Below are 23,205 nucleotides of genomic sequence, written 5' to 3'. Positions count from 1 at the left end.
AATGAATGACAGTCCTATCAACATACCAAAGTTGTGATATTTCACTTCAACAAGTTTTATTGTGAACATAGTTGAGTGTGGTGTTTATTGAACAAAACTTTTGGAACAGCTAGCTAGACTTCATAGCAACGTTACATATTATTTTAAAACTGTTAAAACCATACTGTTTTCATTTTTTGATATCAGAGAAAAAACTGTAAAAAATATTTTCTCCAGAGAATTGTCACCATTCCTTCTGTAAGCTACCATCATTAGACTGACCGTTCCGGTATGTTGGAATACGTTGATGCACCAACCTCGGTGTTTCCAAATTCCTTGACATTTTTATGCACACTTTATGCTGACTAACTTTCATTCTGATATGGTAAAAATATGGAAGAAGGCAAGGCAATATAACAAAAAATATGTCACAATACAAAGAACAGATGTGCAGACAGAGGGGATGAATTAGTAACGTAGTGTACTTTCGCAAATGTATTTTTCCCTACTTTTTAAGAAGCCATGGGTCAACCCAATTCAACGCTAATATAAGTCACTCATTTTGAAAATCCCTTACAATTATTAACTCACTGCAGCATCAAATGCTGGCTGAATCCAGACCCAGAACATCCCTGCTGCCCGCTGCCCTTGCCTTGTGAAGGTGCGAAACAGATGTTGGAGCAGCGAGAGCTGTTCGAGCAGGCAGATGCGTCCTCCTGTGTCCCCATGTGCCCCACTCACCACATCTGCTCCCTGGCACGTGGCAAAAAGTCAGACTCACCTCTCCTTGTGCACATCCACGGCCAGGTGTAGTCATTGCCATGCCAGTGCACCCCAGCACCGGAGCCATGAAACCTCAGTTTAGCAGAGTGGGCAAATAGTCTGCTGATGAATGAAAGTAATTAGTGTACCTATTTACAGCTGAAAAAATTAACAGGCCAAAGCTTGAAGTGTCAAATGTTTTTTCTCAGCGTTACAGCTGCCTTCCTACTGAAGGGCTTGGCATTTTTATTCATATAAAATGAAAATTGCCCGGAACACCGAACAGATGTTTCTAGTGCATTTCTTACTACCTCCCACACACATGTGCCCGGTTTAGTAAGAAGTGCCATTGAATATTTTCACTGAATGTTCTAACCTCAGTTCCAAAAGAATTAAACCTGAAAAAATATTTACTCTAATTGTGAATAATTGGCACGGTTTTAGAAGCTCACTGTAAATGCAAATCAGAACTCTTTTACGAACCACATTTTAAAAAACCTCATAAACCCCCCTCCAACAGGACCTGAATGACCCGGTCACTTTAATTCAACTCAGCGTTGCAGCTTTGTTACTTTTGTCCAGTCATTGCATATAACTGAGAAATACTTCCTGTACAAATAAAAAGATTTTCCAGTCCAAAATACTCAAACAGCTCTTAAATAATTTTATCCAGCATTGTAACCTAGATTCCAAATGAATGAAACCTGAAAAAATATTTACTCCAATTATGCACAACCGAGACATGCTTTTTTGGTTGCGCTTAGTAGTTGAATGTAAATGCACATCCGAAATAATTTCCCCAACCAGATTTTTCTGGTAAACCACATCAGCTCCGATTAATTTTGTAAATAAATATAAATCCATCAATATGGGTCATCAAAGATTCAAAACTACATTTCCATTTACGGGAAAAAATAACTTGCAAGGACCAAGAAATAAGTATTTAATTTCTATAGAGATACCTTACTTCTAATTAGACGTAGTCAGGGTTCTATGTTTAATTTCAATTGCTGACACTGTATCTCTTGTAACGTCTCCAAAATTGAACACCAGCCTTGTTGGAAGGTGAAACAGGATTTCAAACTTACTTCTTAGAGATGCAGTAAATTCCGAGGGTTCCAGGTAATCTGTTAATATCAGGCTGGCTCCTGTTGTTGCTGCCAAAGGGCTTGTGGATAAACCAGTATGGCAATAAGCAGAAAGGAATGCATCTGGAAGGGAGGACACACTCCTTTTCTCTAGATGAGAATACTAAGGTCAAAACCCCAAAGTACCTTAAATACATCAGACGGTCTATGTTACAGTCAGAAGGTTAAAGCACGCATCAGAGTGATCAAGAGATGCCCCAAACAGACCAACGCCCTAAGTATTTTGATTCCTTCAGGTTACAGTATGATAAGAACTTCAGTTTGTAGGTACTCAGAGCACATCAGTATTTATCCTCTGAGCAAGGTAATCGGGAAGCTAATCATTTGCTCACAAAAAAACCCTGTGGATAAAGTCAATAGATACTTGCAAGGTCTGACTTGCCAGTGCAGCTCATTCAGCAGTCGGAGCAAAGGCAAAACAGTGCAGTAGTACACAACCACAAGCTGATTGACTCCAACTTTTGGCGGGGAAAAAAGCTTTGTCCCCACTTCCCTTATTTTATTATGCAGTACTTCAGTACAAATACTCACTACAATCAGACATACTAATTCTTCTTAAACAGTATTTTGAGATTTAAAACCAGCTTGTTTATCATTCTAAACTGAAACAGTCTTAGTGTCAGATTATGATTTCATTAAAGTTCCTAAACAAGGAAATATGTGGTCTGTTGTAAAAATAAACATGCCCTGTGGTTCCATTTCTCTCCTGCTGGGACAAAAATCAGAAGATTAATTTTGTTATCTTTTGTTAGTGTTGGAAGAATTTTCATCACATCTCTGCACCAGCTAATTCTGCACTGAACCACGAGACATTTTCTAAATAACCGGTCACGAAGGTCACATTCTCATTTGGTCTGGCATTTAGATATGAGATAAAAGGACAGAGTCAGACTTTCTGTAAGATTTGTAGGCAAAGGGGTTATGAAAATCTTCTTGCAATTAAACTTACACGTGCGAGACTCAATGGAACTTGTGTTGGAACACATTCCTCCTGACTCTATAAATGTAAATGCTTGCTGAGACCATCACAAGTGCTCAAATTCTTAAAAATTACATCCATGTCTATGTCACAGCAATATCAAATTCGAGTAAGAGTGGATGGAAGTCTAAATTATGTATACAATACCTAAGTGTTGAGTTAAACTTTTAAAGAGACAAAGTAATCTCTTAAAATATTGACAGTATTTCAATTACCATGCTTTTGAATGCATATTTTGATAATTCAACAGAAGTCTGTATCGCAAAGATATAAAACCTTTGTGAATCTGAATCTCTTCATCAGATGACTGAAACAGTTATTTGTATTATTTTGAAATGTATCTCTTAAATTCCTCCTTTCCAAAGCTGCTAAAAGACAATAAGATCAAGAACATATTTAGGAGAAACAAGTAAGCATTAGTAAATCAAATGTTCCCACATTTCAATTTGGTTTTGGATACTTATGCAATGTGAAGAAAAACTGTCATTGATATACGCATAATACGTCAATGTAATCTACTGGATCATTTTAACCAAGCACAAACCAGGTCATAATTGACACACATGACTATATGAACCCAAATAAATGGAATCCTTCAACATCTAATAGTTAAACCAAACAGAAAAAAATTTATATTGCTTAAGATTGATGTAACAGAGGATGAAGAATGATGGTTAAACAAGCAATAACTCAGTATATAAAGTTATATCACATTTAAACAGAGTTAGTGTACCCCTACAGCTGTTAAATTTCTAAGACCAGTGCAATGAATGATCCACAGTATTCAAAAATCTGTGTATGATACCTATCAAGCTATTTGATTGTGAACTTCCATCAGAAGTTTCATGAACTCTTAATAAGACATAAACACATTTTGCTGTTTTCAGCATTTCTGCTCCTGTCAAAACATAATCCCATCTAAACTTTCAACAGTGTATTTGTCCCATTGGTAGAGAAGCCATTAACTCTAGTGAAGATCTCAGGAAATGAGCTGAATTGATGTATCTGAAACCATCCTACTCAGGCCTTTTCTGAGACTACTTCTTGGTTTAAAGTACAATGTGCCAGCACCCAAAAGACCCAGAGTGCTGAAATAATGCCAGGAAGAACAGTTTTAATGGGGTTTTGAAGTGAAAAACAAGCCAAAGAACATACAGCGATTCTGAAGTATGCTTCTCAGAAGTCACATCACCCAGGCAACATATAAATTCTGCACTAATCACAACTTCCTACAGGCTAGTTAGCCTCAAGTTGAGTTTACGGCAGTAAAGCAGCTGTAGGTGAAAATGGGCCACCAGGAGAACGTTCAGTCCAATTTCTGCTGGAGGAATGTCTATAATAACAAATGTCCCATCACAACAGAAATATTTGTCAGGAAGCTCTTTAAAACAGCTAGTTGTATTAAATACAGTAGGAACAGTAAAGAAAGTGTGAGAAATACTTCACGCTTATGATCAATGCTGTAAGTAAATTGCTTCAATTGAATGCTATTCTGTAGTATCTCAACCTTCAACAGACTCAGACAGCAAAAGTGAGAATATATCAGCTTCAGAAGAATATTTGTGTTCTTCATGAAGGCCAGCCAAGTTAGACTGAGACAGGATACAAATACACTAGTTTGGCAAGGAGGTATATGTCAAGAATAGCTGTTATGTAAGAGCTGACTTTATGGTTTACTTCATTTGATATATTTGAATTGAATAAATGGACTGAAAAGGACTTCCTAGTTTATTTTCCTACCTGTGGCAGTAATCGTTAGAAGATGTTTAGGGAAAGGATAAATAAACAATGAAAATGTTTTTCAGGGCCCTGAGGTAACCAATAGGTCTTGATAGCCCTGAGCAGTCTCACCTGGGATGCACACCCATACCGTTGACCAACGGGCCCAGGAGCCCCATTTAAGCTCGCACTTGGGCTTAGTCCTTGTCCGAGTAGTGTGGCAGGTGTACCTGTCTCTGGCCCTCTTGCCTGTTGTTCCTGACTGGACCCTTAAACGGGTCCTGGAACTGGTTCATTACTTGCTTTGTCTGGGATTGTTGATAGATGTGGCTACCCAGTTCTGCTTGGATGCTGTTGAGCTGCACCCACTGGTAAGGGTGCTGGGTCATGCCTGGCCTCTGGCTCCTTCTCTCTTGTGGAACATTCCTGCACTTGATGCTGCTGCCGCCTACCAGTGTTGTAGCAGTGCCTCACTACCTTTCAGCACTTCTCCTTTGTAGGTTGCCTGAACTGGAGGACTCAAACCATGTCACAGTGGATGTATCATTAATAGTGTTTTAATGACCTTCCTCGACCCTGCTTTTTAAAGGTAGTTATTTACAAAACACCTGAGACTCCTGGAACTATTGGAAAGGCATAAATCTGTTAAAGTGATAAAAGAAAAACTATCTACTAAGCATGCAAAAAGAAATAATTACTAAAATCAAACTTCCAGCAGGTAGTACTTGTTACATTGATGTGCTTTGCAATATGGCAAAGCTGATAAAAATACCCAACACCTGACTGATAAACAAATGGATGTAGTATGAAGGAAAATATGTGTGTATACATAGTTTTGAATATAGACAGACAAATGTATCTAACAATACAAGTATCAATTTTCAGAGACTGCATCTTAATCGCTCAATCTATATCAATCTCTCCAAATACACACTCAATGCTTTCCAGTGCATGTTGTCTATTAGATGATCCATGAACAGCATTAGACAAAATATCTTGTGCAAACTGAGCTCGAATTGATTCAGGAGAGGTCTCTTTTGCCACTTCAGGATCGGCTGGACCCATTAGTTGCCTCCACTCTTCCACGGCATTTTCCTTGGTTAAGACCATTACCACTGATGGACCCCTGTAAAATCAATATAAGGAAGCTCTTGAGCTATTCTGAGATTCAGAGGTACCATGAAGGGTTATGGTAAGCATTAGACAGACTATCTGAATTTTGTTAAACTGGTTCCATTTTAAAATTTGTTTCTGAGTGTTTTGTTGAAGACAGTGTCCTGTGTTCAAAAGCCAAAAAGATTATGATGATCAGCTATTTGGATTTGGTCTTTTAGTCCTAAAAAGATTATCACCCAATAATTTCTGAAGCAAGACAATACATACTGTTTTATCAATAGCTATACTAACAATATTATGAGGAAGACACTTGTCCTACAGGGGAAGAACAAGGATTCCATATGAAATTAGTTCTTTCTTTTTTTTGAGAAAAAAATCCAAAATAATAGTCACTACCCATAAGTTTGGAAAGAATTTTAAATCTTCCTTTTAAAGAAAGAGCAGTGCATGCTAGAAGCCACTAAACTTGCCAGAAAGAGTGACAGAATGTAAAATCCTTAGCCCACTTTGGGCGTAGCATGTTTTGTTTGCACTGTAATTTCAAAGTTTGATGTATACTTACATACCTCAGTATTGTATAACAAGACACTTACTCAGTCATACAAGTCACTAACTCTTCAAAAAAGGGTTTTCCTGTGTGATCCTTATAAAACTGTGTAGCCATTTCACGAGTTAAAGCTTCTTCTTTAATCTTTGAGATGGTAAATCCAGCATCTTTAACTTTTTGCATAATGTCATCTAGAAGAAAAACAAGCAAACTTATCCTTGATTGAAATAGCTTAGATGCAAAAAACCACCCAAACTTTAAAAGTTTCAGAAAATACTAGATGCTTTAAAAAAAAAAAAAATACCAATACCTATTAAAATTCTACTTACAGTATCAAACAAACATGGAAAATATGACAAACAATTCAATAGTCCTCTAAAATATAAAGAAACCATTGTCATTGCCCTAATCCATCTCTATCCAGGTGACAAACCCAGGCTGTTATAAACCATACCAGTGGCATCATTGCTGTTTCTCACATCGGACAGAACACGAACAGTAGTTGTAATGCTGCATCACACACCAGCTGGCCTGCTAAAATCAGTCTGGACTGTTACAGGAGGGGAAGAAAGACTTACAAAAGCCATTGTTGAATTAACATCAGAAAGAAAAAGAAAAAAGAAAGAAATTTGTTAGGACAGAGAAGAAGAATGCCAAGAAGAGGGTCTAGATACAGGGTTTAAAAATAGGGGCAGCAAAAATCTTTAAAGTAAGATTCCAAATTATGCATAGTGTAATTTTTAGTTTGACCTTTCCTCCTCATTCCCTTTGTCTAATAGCGAGTTACACCAAGGATGGGAACGCAGCTAATTGAGCAATGACCCCTTTTTGAGTCAGTAGAGATACTCGTCTAAAATAAGTAACATGAGTTTGGAAAGCCTTCCTCTCCTTTGTTGTAGAAGGATGCTGGATGGCTAGTTTGCACAAGTTCTTGGCTTTTAAACTTCGCTCAGAACTCTCTTACTTTAATTCACCACCTTTCTTGTGAAGAAAGAGCTATAGGCAGCTTTAAGCAAAGGAAATGTGACATTGAGACTTCAATATGAGTTACGCAAGCCTTGTAAAAACTTTTCTCTGCACAGAAAAAGCATTCCAGAGAATAAAATGAATGCATCTGACATGATTTACTGCAGTGTACATTTCTAATATTTTGTAGAAATTACATCTGTAGACATAGCCCAAACTTTCTAGATCGCTTACCTTTATGCTTCTTAGCAGCATCAGGTTTGATTAATGCCAGCGTGTGCTCCTGAGGGAAGAAGAACTGTAATTCCTTCTGAGCATCATCAGGTGTAGAACTACCATGCAGCTGACCAATAGGTACATTGTTGACTGCATACTTTGCACGTAAACTAAGAGTCATTAAAAGAGTGAGTTACTTAAAGGAATAGCCATTTTGAGCTTCAACTATCACTAGCCTTAACCTAGTGAATATAAATTAATGTTGATCTGACAACTTAAGTGCTTGATGATCTCTCTGTAGGAGTCAGAAGCCTTCATTGCCTACAGAAAGAACAATCAGCTTTTTAATTAACCACCTGAAATATATACACCTGCCCTCCTAACTGTCATGTTGTTATATTTCCCAAGATAATAACAGTTCTTGCTTAATGAAACAGCAGATAAGATGATACCACAACAGTTTCTTAGAACAATAAAATAAGCAGGTACAACTAGGATGTTAATTTATAAAATGTGTAGAAGAAACTTAGTTAAAATAAAATATGCTACTGATAGAAAGTTTTAATTAAGCTAAGAAAATAAGTATATGCTCTAAAAAGTAATGATGCTATTTCAAGCAAAGTAATCAATAAGCATGAGATGTTACCAATATTTTTTGCAGGAAGAAAATTAATAGCAATACTTCTGTAGAACTCAAAGCCTAAAAATTGCCATCCAAGGTCACAAAGATGCAACTTAATAGCCAAGTAACCTGTTCATACGACCGTCAGAGCAGGATTATAAAAAGATTATTACAGGACGATTCCTCCTGTGGTATGTGCTTCTATCAGTCAAGGATTTTTCTCTGACTCAAGAGGTTTTCTTTCACTTCAATACCCTTTTTTAAACTCAACTTTTTATTATGCTTAGTAGCCATTATTTCTCAAAATATGCTGTAGTCACTGTGTGTAATACAACACTTCCAAGAAAAGCTTAACAAATTGCAAAACTATCTATCAGTTTCCACATGATGGCACTATAGTTACACCAGTTGGAACGTAGTATTCATTGAGATGAGGAAAGGGAAAGTAAATTGGAAGCTGAGAATGATAGTTTACTAGTGTAAGTATTACCTGTTTGGGTTTTCCTTCTTAGCCTCTTCAACAGTTTTTGGGCCTAATAAATCTCTCCAGTGGGCTATAGCGTTTTCTCGTGTTAGAGCAAGTACTAGAGTTGGACCACTGTAAAATGGGAAAACTGGCATTTAAACCATCAAATATTAAACTCTGTAATTTGTAAAAGGAATTTGAATATATGTAGTCCAGGCCAGGAAAATGAGCCCTAGTATTGGAGGATTTAAAAACCCATCTCTGTTTAAACAGATGCAGTCTGATAAAACCTTAAGGGGCTTAAACACAAATTTAAATTTCAAAGTTACTGAATGTTAACACAACAGCAAGTATGTTGTAGAATTGGGCTATGTCTTTATCATTAGACGTAAAAATGCTGATCAGCTCCTAAGTTTTTGTATTTGTCCAAGCCATGTCCCAGCTTTATATGAAGGCAATATCCAAACATGATTTATTTTTCTTCCCTAAGGAATCCAGCACACAGCCTGGATGAAGATTTCAGAACTCTCCTACAGACAACCTAAATGCAGCCTTCCAGAGCCGAGCTCAACTGTTTTCAACCAAACCAATGCAATTGGCCACTGACTTCAACATCTTATATACAGAGATACGGAGTAGCTAGTAATTTTTAAAAACCTGATTTATTTATCTACGATACTTGAGAATTGTCTCATTATCTGCAGTTGTCTGGTCCTATTTTTGAGTTCTACTAAACTCTCAGATACACGTGTATCTTTTAGCCATGTATTATTCAGGATAATTATTCATTGTGTAAAGTTCAGTCTTATTTATATACCCACATGCTCATTTCTTATTCCACATACCTGGTCATTTGCTCTAGAAGGACTGGGAAGTAGTCTTCATTTTCGTGCTCTTTGTAAAATTCACGTGTTTGTTCTTCAGATAGGATTATTTCTTTCTGCATTGCTATCTCGAAGCCATCATCCTTTATTCTTTGAATGATAGAATCTGTTTAAAATATTGAAATAATGCTAACTTTCCATCCATTCATTAATTTGCACACTAGCGAAGAAATGACAGAATGTTAAATTTTTACAGGTGAATTAATTTCTTAATTGAAGAACAGAAAACTAATTCAAAGCAACTGCTAGAGGGCTTCAGTAGTTGCCGAGACAGTCAGAAAGCTAATGCTCACCTTAAGGCTTTCTCTCACTTCAGACACGTCAGTAGGAATTCCTGACTTAGAAATACGGTATATGTATATCACCACAAGAAGGTCTAAGTATTTTGAATAGTTAAATATTCATTTGACTAAGCCTTACAAGACCACATGCATAAGTAAGTAGTGTGTGGTACAAGTCAAGATGACTCTGTAGTTGCCTGTATTTGGACTGCAAAACTGCTCCTCTAAGTAGCATACTAGATAACAATCAAGAAAATTGTCAAGGAGACATCAGAATTGTAGCCTTTCAGATCTCTGTGTATAGGTTATTTCCAATACAGAGATTCTCAAGTTAGAAATAAAGGTGCTATCTAGAATCTAGGAAAAAATGAAAATAGGCAGCATAGAACATCCTGGATCAGGTCTTTTTCACCCTGCTATTGATCTACCTTTGGCCTGCTGTTCAAGGATAATATCATTACAGCAGGAAGTAGGATCCTCTACACTACACTTTGAAATTGCTAGCTTCTCTGAGAGGTCTTCTAAAAAAATTCCATCCAAATATACGATCTAAAGACATTCTTGAAAAATCAGGCAAAGGAACAAAATAGTGTTGATGTTTTCATTATCAATATATCAAAAGCATTAACCACACAATACTTTTCCTGACAAAGTTTACTGTCAACTTAGTGCTGGGGAGACAATATAACCTAAGAACATTTCATTAGTAGAGTTAGAATTTTTCAAGTTAAAAATATGAGACTTTTTATATACCCTAGATGGAAAATGTAGTTATTAGCACTTACGCCGTCTTTCCTTTAAGAGACAAGGTCTAATTAAAGCCAAAGTCTTTTCAGCTTTTTGCTCTGTCTTGTTTTTATCAAAATTTGGGAAAAAGAAGGCAAGTTGCCTGCTGGCATCTTCTACACTGTCTTGCACATCACATATATTTAATATACTCTCAGTTTCCATGGTTCCTTCCAACCTAATAAGACAAAAAGTAATACAGTATTTAAGTCACTGCATGCATCATGTTAACAGCTGACTTCTTGAAAATGTACTTTCTTAAAGTTTAGTAAAGATTAAGAATAGAATGCCAAACTAAGTTTTTATTAAATTCAGGTTCATGACTGTAGTAATGTTTCTAAGAGAATTATTAATCTTCTCGAAAAGTGCCTTGTCATGTGCTATGAAAGAGAAATCTCAGCCATGCAGCTTTTCTAATTCCCCTCTAGCTTATTCAAAACAATCTCTTTCACTAGAGAGAATTACCACTGACAAGTGTATGGTGTATAATGATTGATCAGTAAAGGGATTGTGCTAAATTGATGTACAGCATGATTGTAAAAACAATAGCACTACAGAATTGTCTTTGACATAGATACTTCTCATTGTTACTAGCTTGTATTTCTAAGGTTTATTTAGCTATGTAAATACAGTCACTCTTGGCCACTTAGAGAAAACGCAACATTCCCCAGTTGTACTGAATTAATGCAGAAAGGGATATAACAGGCATCAACAGAAATGTAAATTATTATGACAAGTTCTTTTTTGGAACAAAGTATTTAAATTCATGTTGCTTTAAGTAAATCTTGCATCTAAATAAAAAACTTGATCCAGTATTTGAATTTTTGTGAATACTCTCTTTATTGGCTGATGCTGTGTACACAACTATCGTTCTTTTCAAAATTCTCTACAAATCTTCAGCATAGGAGAAAAACAGACATTTCAAGATACGGTGACTGTGAACAGGTAATCCTTACGTTTTTATGCATCTTGGCCAGGGGGAGCAAAACCTTCTGAGTTGTTTTCTGACTTTTACAGGGTGGTCCCAGGGAGCACAGCATGCTTCAGGTGTCCCCTAGTCTCCCTTGGGCCACATCTACAGCTTCTCAGCATACAAAGGAGTAAACATGGGCGAGAGTGCAACCCTCACTGGGCAATGCTGGCAGTCACTTTGGGTGAACTAGTATGAAGTGGAATTGCATGGAGTACATCAGCTTTGCCGTACGGCACTGTTCCCATTGGTCTGACAACCCATTCAAAGATAGTTCAGAAACGGCAAGAAACCGTGCCCTTTCCTTGTTGACTTTACCTAGGAAGCAAGGAGTTTCTACGTTCCCCCAGGTACTGAGATTGCATCTCTAATGATGGTCTTGTGAAAGACTAGGTGAAGAACTCTGCCTGGTCTGTCCAGGTTCCCTGGACCCTGTGCATATGGGCACATGACCAACTGCAAGAATGTGGCTTGCTTTATGGTGTGCTCCAAACACTGTAACGGAATCACATATACACATTTTCACTGTTAGTTACCTGTCTGGCTTCTCAGGCTCATCAGGCCCACTCTCACTCGATTTACGTAGTTCTTTCCAGTGAGGAATAGGATCAGTTGCTTCTTTTTTAGTGATTACCAAAACATGGCATGGTCCACTCATCATGAATTGAACAAAATCATCAAAATCAGGCTAAAAAACATAATTTTTTTCCCTATAAATTGCAGGAACGCTGAGTTTATCATCAGAAATGAGACGACTGTCCTTTCCAAAGTAACTCATAATGCCTATTCTAAAGTGGCATTCACATACATTACTCAACCTGTTAAATTGTTTGGGAAGTCTTTTGATCAATCATTGGAGACAATACCACTATAAAATGTCTAAAAGACAATTAATTGAGGTAAACTAAGTCATAAAATTACATTAAGCAAGTACCACATGTTCTTCCAGGTTAAAATGCAAATGATAAGAGTGAAGAAAATGATGTAGAAACTCAATGTGAGCAAATGCCGCGCTTGCAGTAACACATATAGTGTGACATAAAAAACTGCAATACAGTTCCAGGCATAATTTTTGAAACTAAAAATCATGTAGCTGGCTGCAAAAACAGAACACTGAGATACTTGCAGGACATTTGTAGGCTTTTCCTTCATTCTCTTTCTTATGTTCTTTTCACTCCTTCAGTTTCAACCTTCCATCCTATAAATGTACATTTTCATCAGAAAATAACTTTTGAAGCTGTTCTGAGTTTTTCGTCTTTTTTTCCTTGTATGTCACCTTTTTCTTCAGCATTGTGAATTTCCTCAAATATCTTCTCTGCTTTTAAATATTTGACTAAATCTTTTTTTACCAGTCACCCTCATCTGATTGTGTATGATACATTTTTCCTTTAATAATACGAGGATGAAATGTTCATGTGTGCTTTCAATTCATTACTTCTCTCTTTCAATTTTCTTCATATCTGTGCATAAACTTAAATGCATTTCACAAAAGGAACAAACTTGAAAGAGACAGAATGAATGCAAATACAAAAAAATTTAGTACAATGCATAAAGAGAATATCTATACTGTTGTGGCTTCAAAAGTACACTTGCTCATGTTAAAACAAATAGATGTGGCTATTAGATCTAGCTTTCCTCGCTCACCCAGCTTCATCATTAAAAAGAAACAATTTCTGCTTCTAGTTATATCTGAAGGTCTATTGCCTTGAGTCTCCACATCAGGCAGCCTCTGGACCTTCAGCAAGCTTGCAGAGTATGAAATCAGGAATAATTTTGCCCACTGAGCAGAAAGGAATCTATATTGCATATTGTTCTTTTAACATAATTATTTTTCAGCTTAGAATTACGCTTAAAAAATGGCAAATAATTGGCTTCTCAATATGCATAGGGCCTTCTGAACCGCTTCTGATAGTTCACAGTAGTTTTGTTATTCTCCCTGTTCTAATGTTGGCTAGGATTTGCTGTGGTGTAGTAGTGCTGCCATATATCAAACACTGCACGCTTTATCCCTGTCTTTGTTCCTCTCATGTCTCCCTCTACACCTAACTAATCTCAAATTTGGCTGCTGTTCCCATGAAGATAACTTATTTTTACCTCCATTTCAAAACTGTTGTCTCTGTCTAAACTAGAATCCCAGCTTTGCCAAAACCAGGCTTTTCCTGATTCCTTACAAGATCTCCCTGTTAATTCCTCTCTAAACCATAGTGCAGCCATCCGGTGATTACTATCAGATTTCTTTTTTCCCTCTGGCTCCAGTAGGAACCACCTTGTCTCACTCTCATTCATTTGGAATTCCACAGAAACACTTTCTCAGCTTCTACTTTTGATTACGCCAACTCTTTCATTGATTCCTTCCATGGGTCCCTCTAATAATATAAAACAAACTAGTTGTTTGCATGTAATTCCAGCCTCTGTTTATCTTCTGCAGATCTTAAACAGGAGAAAGTATAATTATTTGCTAGACAGCTTAATTTTTGTGATTCAGATCCTTCTGTAGACTTAACTTTTGCTATCACACTGGCAAAGCACTTGGCAGTATCCTGGGGCTAGTTTGCTAGAGCAGTACCATTGAATAGTGACCAACATTATTTTCATTGCTTTCTTGAACTTTCTTTCTGTTCTTAGCTATTTATTGTCTCCTAAAATGGAGTAGGGCCAGAAAGATGTGTTCTCTTTCTGCCCGTGCACTTGCTTATTCCCAGTACTACCCCGTGATAAAAGCTGTGAAGAAGAAAAGATGTAATATATACTATCATTTATTTTCTGGATGGAAAAGTATATGTCAAATAGATGCATACGATCACATAGATGACACTGGATTTTGGTTTTGTGCTACATTTCAGTGCCTAACTTAGCCTATGTTTAGGGCCAGGACTAAGGGTCATACACATTCTGATAGCAGAAAGAACTACAAAATCTTTTGGTGTTTAATTGGAGTTCAGCTTAATTTAGTTGGAAAGTTAGAGTGCTACCAAGCCATATTTGTATGAATTGACAAGAAAAAAAGGGAGGTCATATTTCTTTTTTTCTGTGTACTAAATCTACATTACTTCGTTTCTTCAACATATTAAAAATTTACAAGCCAGAGGTTTGCAAACACTTATAGCTACAATTATATGTTTTACCTGTTCCTTTTGTTTAGGTTTTTAGTCTGTTTTTACCTGCTCTTTATTCCGGGTGTAGAATGCTCTGATTTGCTCTTCAGTTAGCATTTTCTCTTCTGCTGCTTCAATGCCAAATCCTGCATTTCTAATCTGCAATTATTCGGTTATTACTCAGTGGCACTTGAAAATGGATATACACCAAATATTACGTTATTGTTCCAGTTTTGTAAGCTGTCTTAAGTTTCAATTTCCCTGAAATATTCCAAATATAACTTACACGTTTGCCTAAACTAACGTTCCAGCTTTTCAAAGCGCTTCACTAAATTCAAGATTACAATGCCCACTAAGTTAATATTTGTGAAAAATATAGTGCAGTTCAATGTATGTATTCATTCAGTAGTTAATAATCCCTTTTATTTAACATTGAATAAACTTATTTTAACAATTGTGAGTGATTAACATGCAACCACTTCTAAAAATGCTGTTATAAACTATATTATAAACATAGCAGTTGTATAAATGTGTATTCATCAACGATTACTGTATTAGGCTAAACTACTTGGCTTTAGAAACAGCAAATAAACAAAAATAAAATCTATTTTATGATCATCTATTTAAAATTGCATTAGTGCATGAAATTCAAGTACATGTAAGAGATGCACACTTACATGACGTATAGCAAAATTCATAGTCCACTGGTATGAGGTTTATACCATATACTGATGTTTAAACAACAAAGGTGCTACCCAGCCCCAATGCTGATCATATGCCAATATTAATCCATTCACCAGCACTCTGCTCTTTAAAAGCCCCTATGATGCTGCTGAGTGTTTCCAGACTGCCATGACAAGGCAGAGTATGGAAATACACTGCCGGCTTTTTTTTTTTGCATTTACTGAACCTCCTTCCTTTTTCTTTCCTACCAAGGTCACTGACCCTGTCATAACACTTTTTAAAATTAGCATAATTTATCTTAATATATAGTGTTATGAGACTTTTTTTTTGTAGAAGAAACAGTGAGAAATTCATGTAATTTAAATGAGCATTCCTATAGTATCATATTCTGGAAGGCAAAAGAATTTTTCTTTCACTGTGTGATGGCTCAAACAAATACTGGACCCTTGGATGCACCTTTGCTGGAATCACATTTTTCACTGCAGGAATAAATATTTCACTACTGAGAAATATTAGTGTACAATCTCTGGTTACTAGTGCACATGAGTTAACCTCACCATCTACGCACATATACTGTCATATGCGCCTGCACACACACTTCCACAAGGAATTCGTTAGTTGATTTATGTGTGCCTACAGTTCTTAAAGATGCTGTGGGAAGAATTAACTTCACCACCACAGTTTCTACTTCTCAATTCTATTGCAATATGAGGAAAAAGAGACACTTTTCCATTTGTCGATTTCATGTGTCACTGATAGACACAGCATGAATTGACGTCATAGCTCACCTAGTGACATAAAATATTAAAACAATAGCGTCAATTAGAATACCGTATTATTTCAGGTCAAAATTATCTTGCTTTTGTCATCCTTATCAGAGAAATATTAACAGGTCTTGGTCTAAACCCTAGGCATAAATTATGATCTATTTAATCTTAAATCTTGCTACTATGCCTCAGCTAAATAGGATGAATGCATCTTCAAATTTGGTCTACCTTTTGTTTAATTTCTTCTATACGTCCCTGTAAGACATCATCAGGTTTTATAATTCCAACAGAATATCTGACTACTTCTTCTGAGAAAGGGAAAAAAAAAAAGTCAATGAACACATTTATCAAAATAAAGAGACAACTAAATTTTCTTTTACTTACAGGTGGGTTTCTCTAAATACTTCTCCATTTTAATATTGAGATGGCCAAACAGTGCTTACAAAAAAAAAGTGACTCCAGCACTTCAAGTATGTCTTGGAGTGTGGGACCATCCTTGGCCACCCCTGGAATCCACATTCCTGATGAACCACTGGTATTTTGGGTCGTATGGTGGAGAAATGGTTCACATGGAGCTAGGTGTGGTGGAAAAACTACAGTTTAGGATAACAATTTGTCTAGGGAGCTCTGTATGTACAAGACTAGAAGTATGAAAGGAATGGATATTACTAGATAAAATTCACGAGGTGAAAATTTGCGTGGATACTGGGGATTTCCAGTAAAATATACATCTGTTGTAGATGTTTGTTTCCTTAACATTGTGGAAGCTGAAGTAATTTACAATAATTGTTGAAGTAACACATGCTTCCTAACACAATCTAATGTTTAAAACAAGAGGTGTTCCTGGTTGTAGACATAGAGTTACAATATCCATAGCATACAGATCCTTGCAAAATGACAGAAAGTGGTCAGAAAGAGAATATAAACTACCTCTTTCTTTGCAGAATCTGAGGTTTACATTTAAGCATTAGTATGCAATTCAATCAGATCCCAAACACTGGAAAAGACCTTGATAGCTGCAATGGAAACACCAGACTACTACTTGTTTCCAATACTAGAAAACACTCATAGGCACCCACAAGCAGTAAGGAATATATTAGCAAAAAGTGTTAGGGTGTTATGGCTTCTGAAGGATTCCCTAACCTGAAGCTGAACCCAAGCTGAAAACTCTGTTCCCTGATTTTGTCACACATTTAGGTTCTGTGGATTAGTACAAAGTCTATATATAATTGCTAAAGGTTTTATAATACTGTACTACTAGGTCTCAGAGTGTTTAAAGCTGAGGTCAGGAACATGTCAGTTGAACAACAAACAAGAACATGTCACTTGAACAACAACAAAGAAGACCTGAAGAGGAAGGAGAATGGAGACAACTTAATCTGTGACAGCGATCAGAGGAAAAAAAAAGCCAAGATAATGAAGAAGGAAGGAGAGGATGGAGGAGTTTATTCCATCTGAACATTGCTAAATGACATTCTGTGCATATATGAAGCAGTAGGAAGCTTCAACAGCCACAGATAACAATAAGAATAGAAAAGATATTGGTCTCAGCTCATGACAAGCCTGAAGGAAATTGTACACGAGACTCACAAGCAGAATGGTGCATATTTTTCAATAGTTTTGGAACCATATCCTACTATTGTGGATTTATGCTCTTATGTAAGACTGTTCTTTAGTGCTTAAATCTAGTCTGGTGAAAGAGTTAATAATCTGAAATACAAGGCATGCCATTCCTTCACAGATTAACTCTTCCAACCTTTACAGGTTGCCCCCATCTTGGTGTTTCTGTAGGACATCCAAGGGTTAACAAGCACCATCTCAACAAAAGTACATAGCTAACACAGGGACTGTGTAGAAGTGAATTTTAGGCACTAGTTTTACACAGGAAATTCCTGGCATGTAGCGCTGCTTCTATGTGCCGGGGACCTGAACTGTGAAGCTTTCCAAAGAGGGGATGAAAACACTAATGATGACAGCCCAATATCTTAATTCCTTACAGAAGAAAGCTTCCCATCAGTTTGATATCCTCAGTCCTAACCTCTCATGCTATTAACTCAAAGGAAGGTCTATTGGTGCTGGACATTCATGATTCTTAATCAAATAACTAAAAAGACATTTGTTCTCTTACTTTCTGTTAACATTTCTAAAATAAATCAAATATATTTACCCTCGGGTATGTTCTCCTCAACAGACTCTTCTGATGATTTCTCTTCTAGGAAAACAAGTTCGTCTACCTAAGGTAATTGTAAATACAGTAGAAGTACATCACAGTGTGAAGTTAAAGTCACCAAACATCGCTGTCAGAACTTTACAACACTTTTATCTTAATGTAATAACATGTTTTCTACCCAGGAAAGTGAGCAATTCTAGGAAAAACCTTGGGCTGATATTTTTTAACTGAGCTGTAGTTTGTTAAAAGTTTCCTTTTACTGAAAGCGGAGTTCTTTGATCTCCATTTTCACTCAAAACAAGCAATGAGACAGGACTACTTCCCAAGTCTGTATTTGTTCTGTATGATGCATTCTGACTGTTATATATTCAGTCCTGAAAGAAAAAAGATGACTAAAACCTTTATGTGCTAGTGACATTACATCCATCTCTCAATTTCTTGCATTAATAGGCCAATCTGTAAATTCCTTCCATTTTTATAAAGTACCATTTAATGGAAACTTCTTTAAACCCCCCCCTCACATATGGCACTATAATGTCAAGAAAAACATACAAAAATTAAACATTACATTATGGAAAACATTATCACAGGCATTGAGAGAAGCAATTTAAGTGTAATAAAAAAACTCGTTTATATTTAAGTATATGTTTTGTGAGTACCTCAGCACGTTCCTTCTGTCCAGCTGCAATTTTCCTCTCTTCTTGCACTAGCTCGATTATTTTCTTACTTATAAGAGGAGCATTTACGCCTCTCACTATTGCAATAATTTTGCCATTCTGCAAAAGAGAAAGTAATGCTCTCAGTGAGTTTTTGTTGCTTAGTTTACGCATTTACTTGAGTTTTGGAACATGCTGTATCTTGCTATTTTTTCCAGCAACAGGACAACTTCCCATGCCCACTGAAGTGAATACCAAATCTACTACTGCCTTTACTAGTTTTGAATGAACCTTTCTTGCTTTTATTTCCTCCCTTCCTTCTCTACCTAATTTTCCATGTTTATTTCTAGGCTCACCATTAATACTACAGTCAGAAGTAAATGCAAATATGGAATTTACCAGCTCTTAATTTCTGTAACATGGAGTTTTCTATCTTTACATTACATTTCAGTATGTGCTCTATCACATTCAGGAGCACCGCAGTGAAGCTAATTACTGGTGATCAAAGATACTGCTAACTGAAAGTATCATTGTTCTTGGCCCCTAGTTGTGGGAATTCAAATCCTACCACCCTGAAGTCAAAAAACCCACTGCCTCATAAGTGAGCAGTGTTCTACAGTGGCATCCTAGGAGAACAGTCTTTCTGTATCCATCAGTGAGATCAATTGTTACAGTTTCTCAGGTGTGAGAAATGCAGTTTTATTTGTTTATCTTAAAAACCTTAAAGTGGCAGGAAATGTAAACTCTTTTTCCCCGAGGGAAAGTGTGTGTAAAATAATCACAGAATGGTCAGGGTTGGAAGGGACCGCTGGAGATCACCTAGTCCCTCAGCCTTTCCTTATAAGAAGTATGCTCCAATCCCCTAATCATCTTTGTAGCCTTTTGCTGGACCCTCTCCAGCAGTTCCTTGTCCTTCTTGAAATGGGGAGCCCAAAATTGGACACAATACACCAGATGTGGCCTCACCAGGGCAGAGTAGAGGGGGAGGATAATCTCCCTCAACCTGCTGGCCACACATAATTTCAGTGTAGCCACATGCAGACACTTTGTGTGAAGCAACCCTGGAAAACTGATGTGAATTTCTCACTAAGTTACTACCAAAACTGTGGCTACCACACATCTTCTGTGACTGTATGTGCAGCAGCCACAACAAAAATGTGGTCAAGAACCACAGATGTAGGCACAGGAAACAGCCTCAAGTGAACATCTGATGATACGATCCTACATACTGTAAAGTGTAAAGATGTGACTTATACGCCTTCATGTTTCTTGTCAATCTACTGAAAAATTAAGGCAAAAGTAGGCAGCACATTCAAAGAAACTGATGTGATGTACTTACAACAGAAAAGAGAAACACAGGTTCACATTTATTCCTAAATGGTTGCAGAGTCGGAATGCTGTCAGCCTCTGCCTGAAGTCAGATGAAAAGTATTATTCACTTACATGTCTATACGTATGCGCATATATATATACATATATAAATCTTTTTGCCTGCAAGAAAACTGCAGTCTTATATACTTTGGAGTTACAGACTCAAACTGCCGTCTTAAATACAACTATCAGTCCTTATGGCCCTTGCTGGTGATGAAGAAAGAACCGGTTTGGGAACATGGGATTGGCCTCCCTTCAAATTACAACAGCTGATCATGGAAACATACTTTATCCTAATATTGTTCTCTCATGTAGGTTATGATAACATACATAAATGAGGATGTAGTCCGTGCAGTCTTGATGGAAGAGATTATCCACTGTATAAAGTTCCTTGTGACGTGGTCAACTCTGTGAAAGTACTTGAGACAATCTCTGAACATAACTGCCTACTTTTTGTGTATAAAAAATACGCCTATTTTCTGCAAAAATGCTTTGATCAAGTAATTAAAAATTTTCAGTAACACGAAAAAGGCTGAGTTTGGTCAGCATCTGGGAGGAACTGAATCTGTGAAACAAATGTATCTACTTTAAATGTTATATACCTCCTATTTTATACTGCTAGTGTAGAAGAATATTTTTATCACTATAGTTTTGTGATAATTTACTTTTCAATTCCCCCCTTTAGTTCTCTTAAAAATGAAATACAAGGGAATATTTGGGAAAAGGGCATACCAGCATTTTTCAGGGATGTAAGAATTTTAAATGTGATAATCAATAATGTATAGGCTTAAAATTAAAAACCATATAGTCTGGCTTGTGAATGTTTCTGCAATCTCATCAAGGAAAATAAAAGTTGTGGGATATCAGCTCCCATACTGTTGTAGCTCCTTCCATATTTATTACCATTTCTAATCTACCTCTAAACAAAGTCTTATGAGGAGATATGCAGAAGAAGAGACAATCAGGCCAAAATTATGACCATTTGGTATAAGGACAGTAAAATGAAAGCACTGTATATGCAGATAGACAAAAAGATATATTCAAAATAAAATGTAAATAAGGTTCCATGTGGAATTTGCATCCTTACCACTGCAAAATGCAACACATCGTCTTCACCAAAATCATTCTTCAGTCTTCTGAATAAATTCAACACAGCTTTGCAAGGACCACACCAAGCTTGATACACATCTATTACTAAAATGTAATAGTTTGGAGTTACAAAGAGCTGACTTGTGGAACTTATAAATTGAGACTTATATATGAGTGTATTGGAACAGTACTGGGAAGGTGTGCATATGCATCTTTCAGTCCTCTCCTAGTCAATTAATGCATCATGAATACATCGATGTATTCAGTGGATACATCACAGTTTCCTCTTTCATTTCAATTACTTTTGACATCACAATCTACTTCACAATACCATTTGAGATGATAATGCAAACAGCTACATTTCTGTCATACTCCTTTGCCTTTTAATTGCTCTTTTTCTTTTCCCATGGGTGGTTTTCATTCTTATCTAGTTCTTTATTCTACAGAATTTTTACTTCCATGAGCCCATGCCTATCATTTCTTTCCCTTACTACTCCTCTGTTGATACGATCCCATTACAAATTTGTTCCTTCTACCCAAATACAATTCCTAGGAGACCTAGGAGACACTGTCCTTGGATTGAGTGAACTCAAAACTGGGGATAATGTACATCATAGAACATGCACTCTCAAGAATGCTGAGCTATTAACTGCTAAGTAAAACTGTACAGTATTAATTTAGTCTGTACAAGATTTTAGGGAAAAACTTCCACAGAAATGTCCTACCTCCTACCATACAGAATACCGAATTGAAAAGGTATATTTTTAAGCATCAGTCTGTAGCACTGCATAAAATAATGGATAATATGATTTGTAACAAGTATTTATTTATCAGAGAAGACAGTATGTATTCCTAAACACAATATATACACTTATAAATATATTAATGTAACCTTTCTTTAAAAGATAATATGGCACCAGTCTTCTAGATTTATGACAGGTATCTATTAAAGATGATATGATATATAAGTATGAAAAACTGTAAATGACTTAATGACAGACTAAACAGAAAATAGAAAGTCAGTACCTACTACACCTTTTATCAGCAACATTTCATCCCACTGGTTTTGATTGGTTATTATGGCCTGAGACAAAATGAATTGACATTTTAACATCTTAAAAAAGGAAGAAAAAGATCTATTCATCTCTAGAATTGTTCAAGTAATCAGGATTTATACCTGGAGCTGGGTTTCTTTCTTCTTGCCTGCCATTTCCCTGTGATTATAGGAAACATGTCACAATACGAAGTACATTTAACAGTTTTTTAAAAGACCATGTGACACGCAGAACTGATTTATACGGTTTTCAACATAGCACTGCCTTCTGAGCTCCTTAAAAATTAATTCAACTGAAGCCCCTACAACAATGGCACTTAACACCCCACGTCAGAGTTCTGTGGAGCAATTTGCAAAACCCACATAGCACAGGAAACAGAATAAAATTTAGTTTCTTAATCTCTTAGGGTCTTCAAAATTTTTGGCCTCAACAGTTTTTCAAACTTATAATTAATCTGTTCAGAATGGCCACAGGGACCTTGGGGGGAATGATAGATGCTGTAACAGTGGACCATTTAAAAAAAATATTGATTAGAGAGGTTCAACTTGAATGACATCAAATCAGGCTTCCTATCTTCTGGGATACGTGAAAAGCAATTACTTACGTGTGTCCCATAACTAAACTCCCAAACTGAATACTTATGCATTCATCATCCTGTCATTAATGAAAATGTCCTTCATATTTTTTTATTTTTCTTTTCTTTTCATTTTTTTTTAATAGATAATTAACTATGAACTAGGCAGGAAAACTATCTCAGCTAAGTCACATACGTGGATGAAGTTTGACTTCAGCTTCCAAATGGAACTTGACCAAACATAAATGTTATCACTGCATCAGCAGTTTGAGTGGAGGTTTCTCAAGTTCTTGGTTAAGATGG

General features: G+C 36.5%; 1 protein-coding gene across 1 annotated transcript; it reads right to left on the bottom strand.

Annotated features, from left to right (window-relative positions):
• Nucleotides 1–5,490: 5,490 nt before the first annotated feature.
• NME8 (NME/NM23 family member 8) lies at nt 5,491–22,483 on the bottom strand (the record flags this gene model as incomplete). Its single annotated transcript, XM_082479855.1, has 15 exons — nt 5,491–5,713; nt 6,297–6,441; nt 7,451–7,602; nt 8,545–8,652; nt 9,366–9,510; nt 10,471–10,649; nt 11,978–12,129; nt 14,603–14,695; nt 16,216–16,295; nt 18,155–18,221; nt 18,817–18,933; nt 20,153–20,224; nt 21,272–21,378; nt 22,300–22,357; nt 22,451–22,483. The coding sequence occupies 15 exons, from the start codon at nt 22,481–22,483 to the stop codon at nt 5,491–5,493; spliced, it is 1,731 nt and encodes a 576-aa protein (XP_082335981.1).
• Nucleotides 22,484–23,205: the final 722 nt, after the last annotated feature.

The sequence above is a fragment of the Vanellus vanellus genome, assembly GCF_965231255.1.
Source record: "Vanellus vanellus genome assembly, chromosome: 2".
In the NCBI taxonomy this organism is placed as follows: domain Eukaryota; kingdom Metazoa; phylum Chordata; class Aves; order Charadriiformes; family Charadriidae; genus Vanellus; species Vanellus vanellus.
This window is presented reverse-complemented; position numbering and strand designations above follow the sequence as displayed.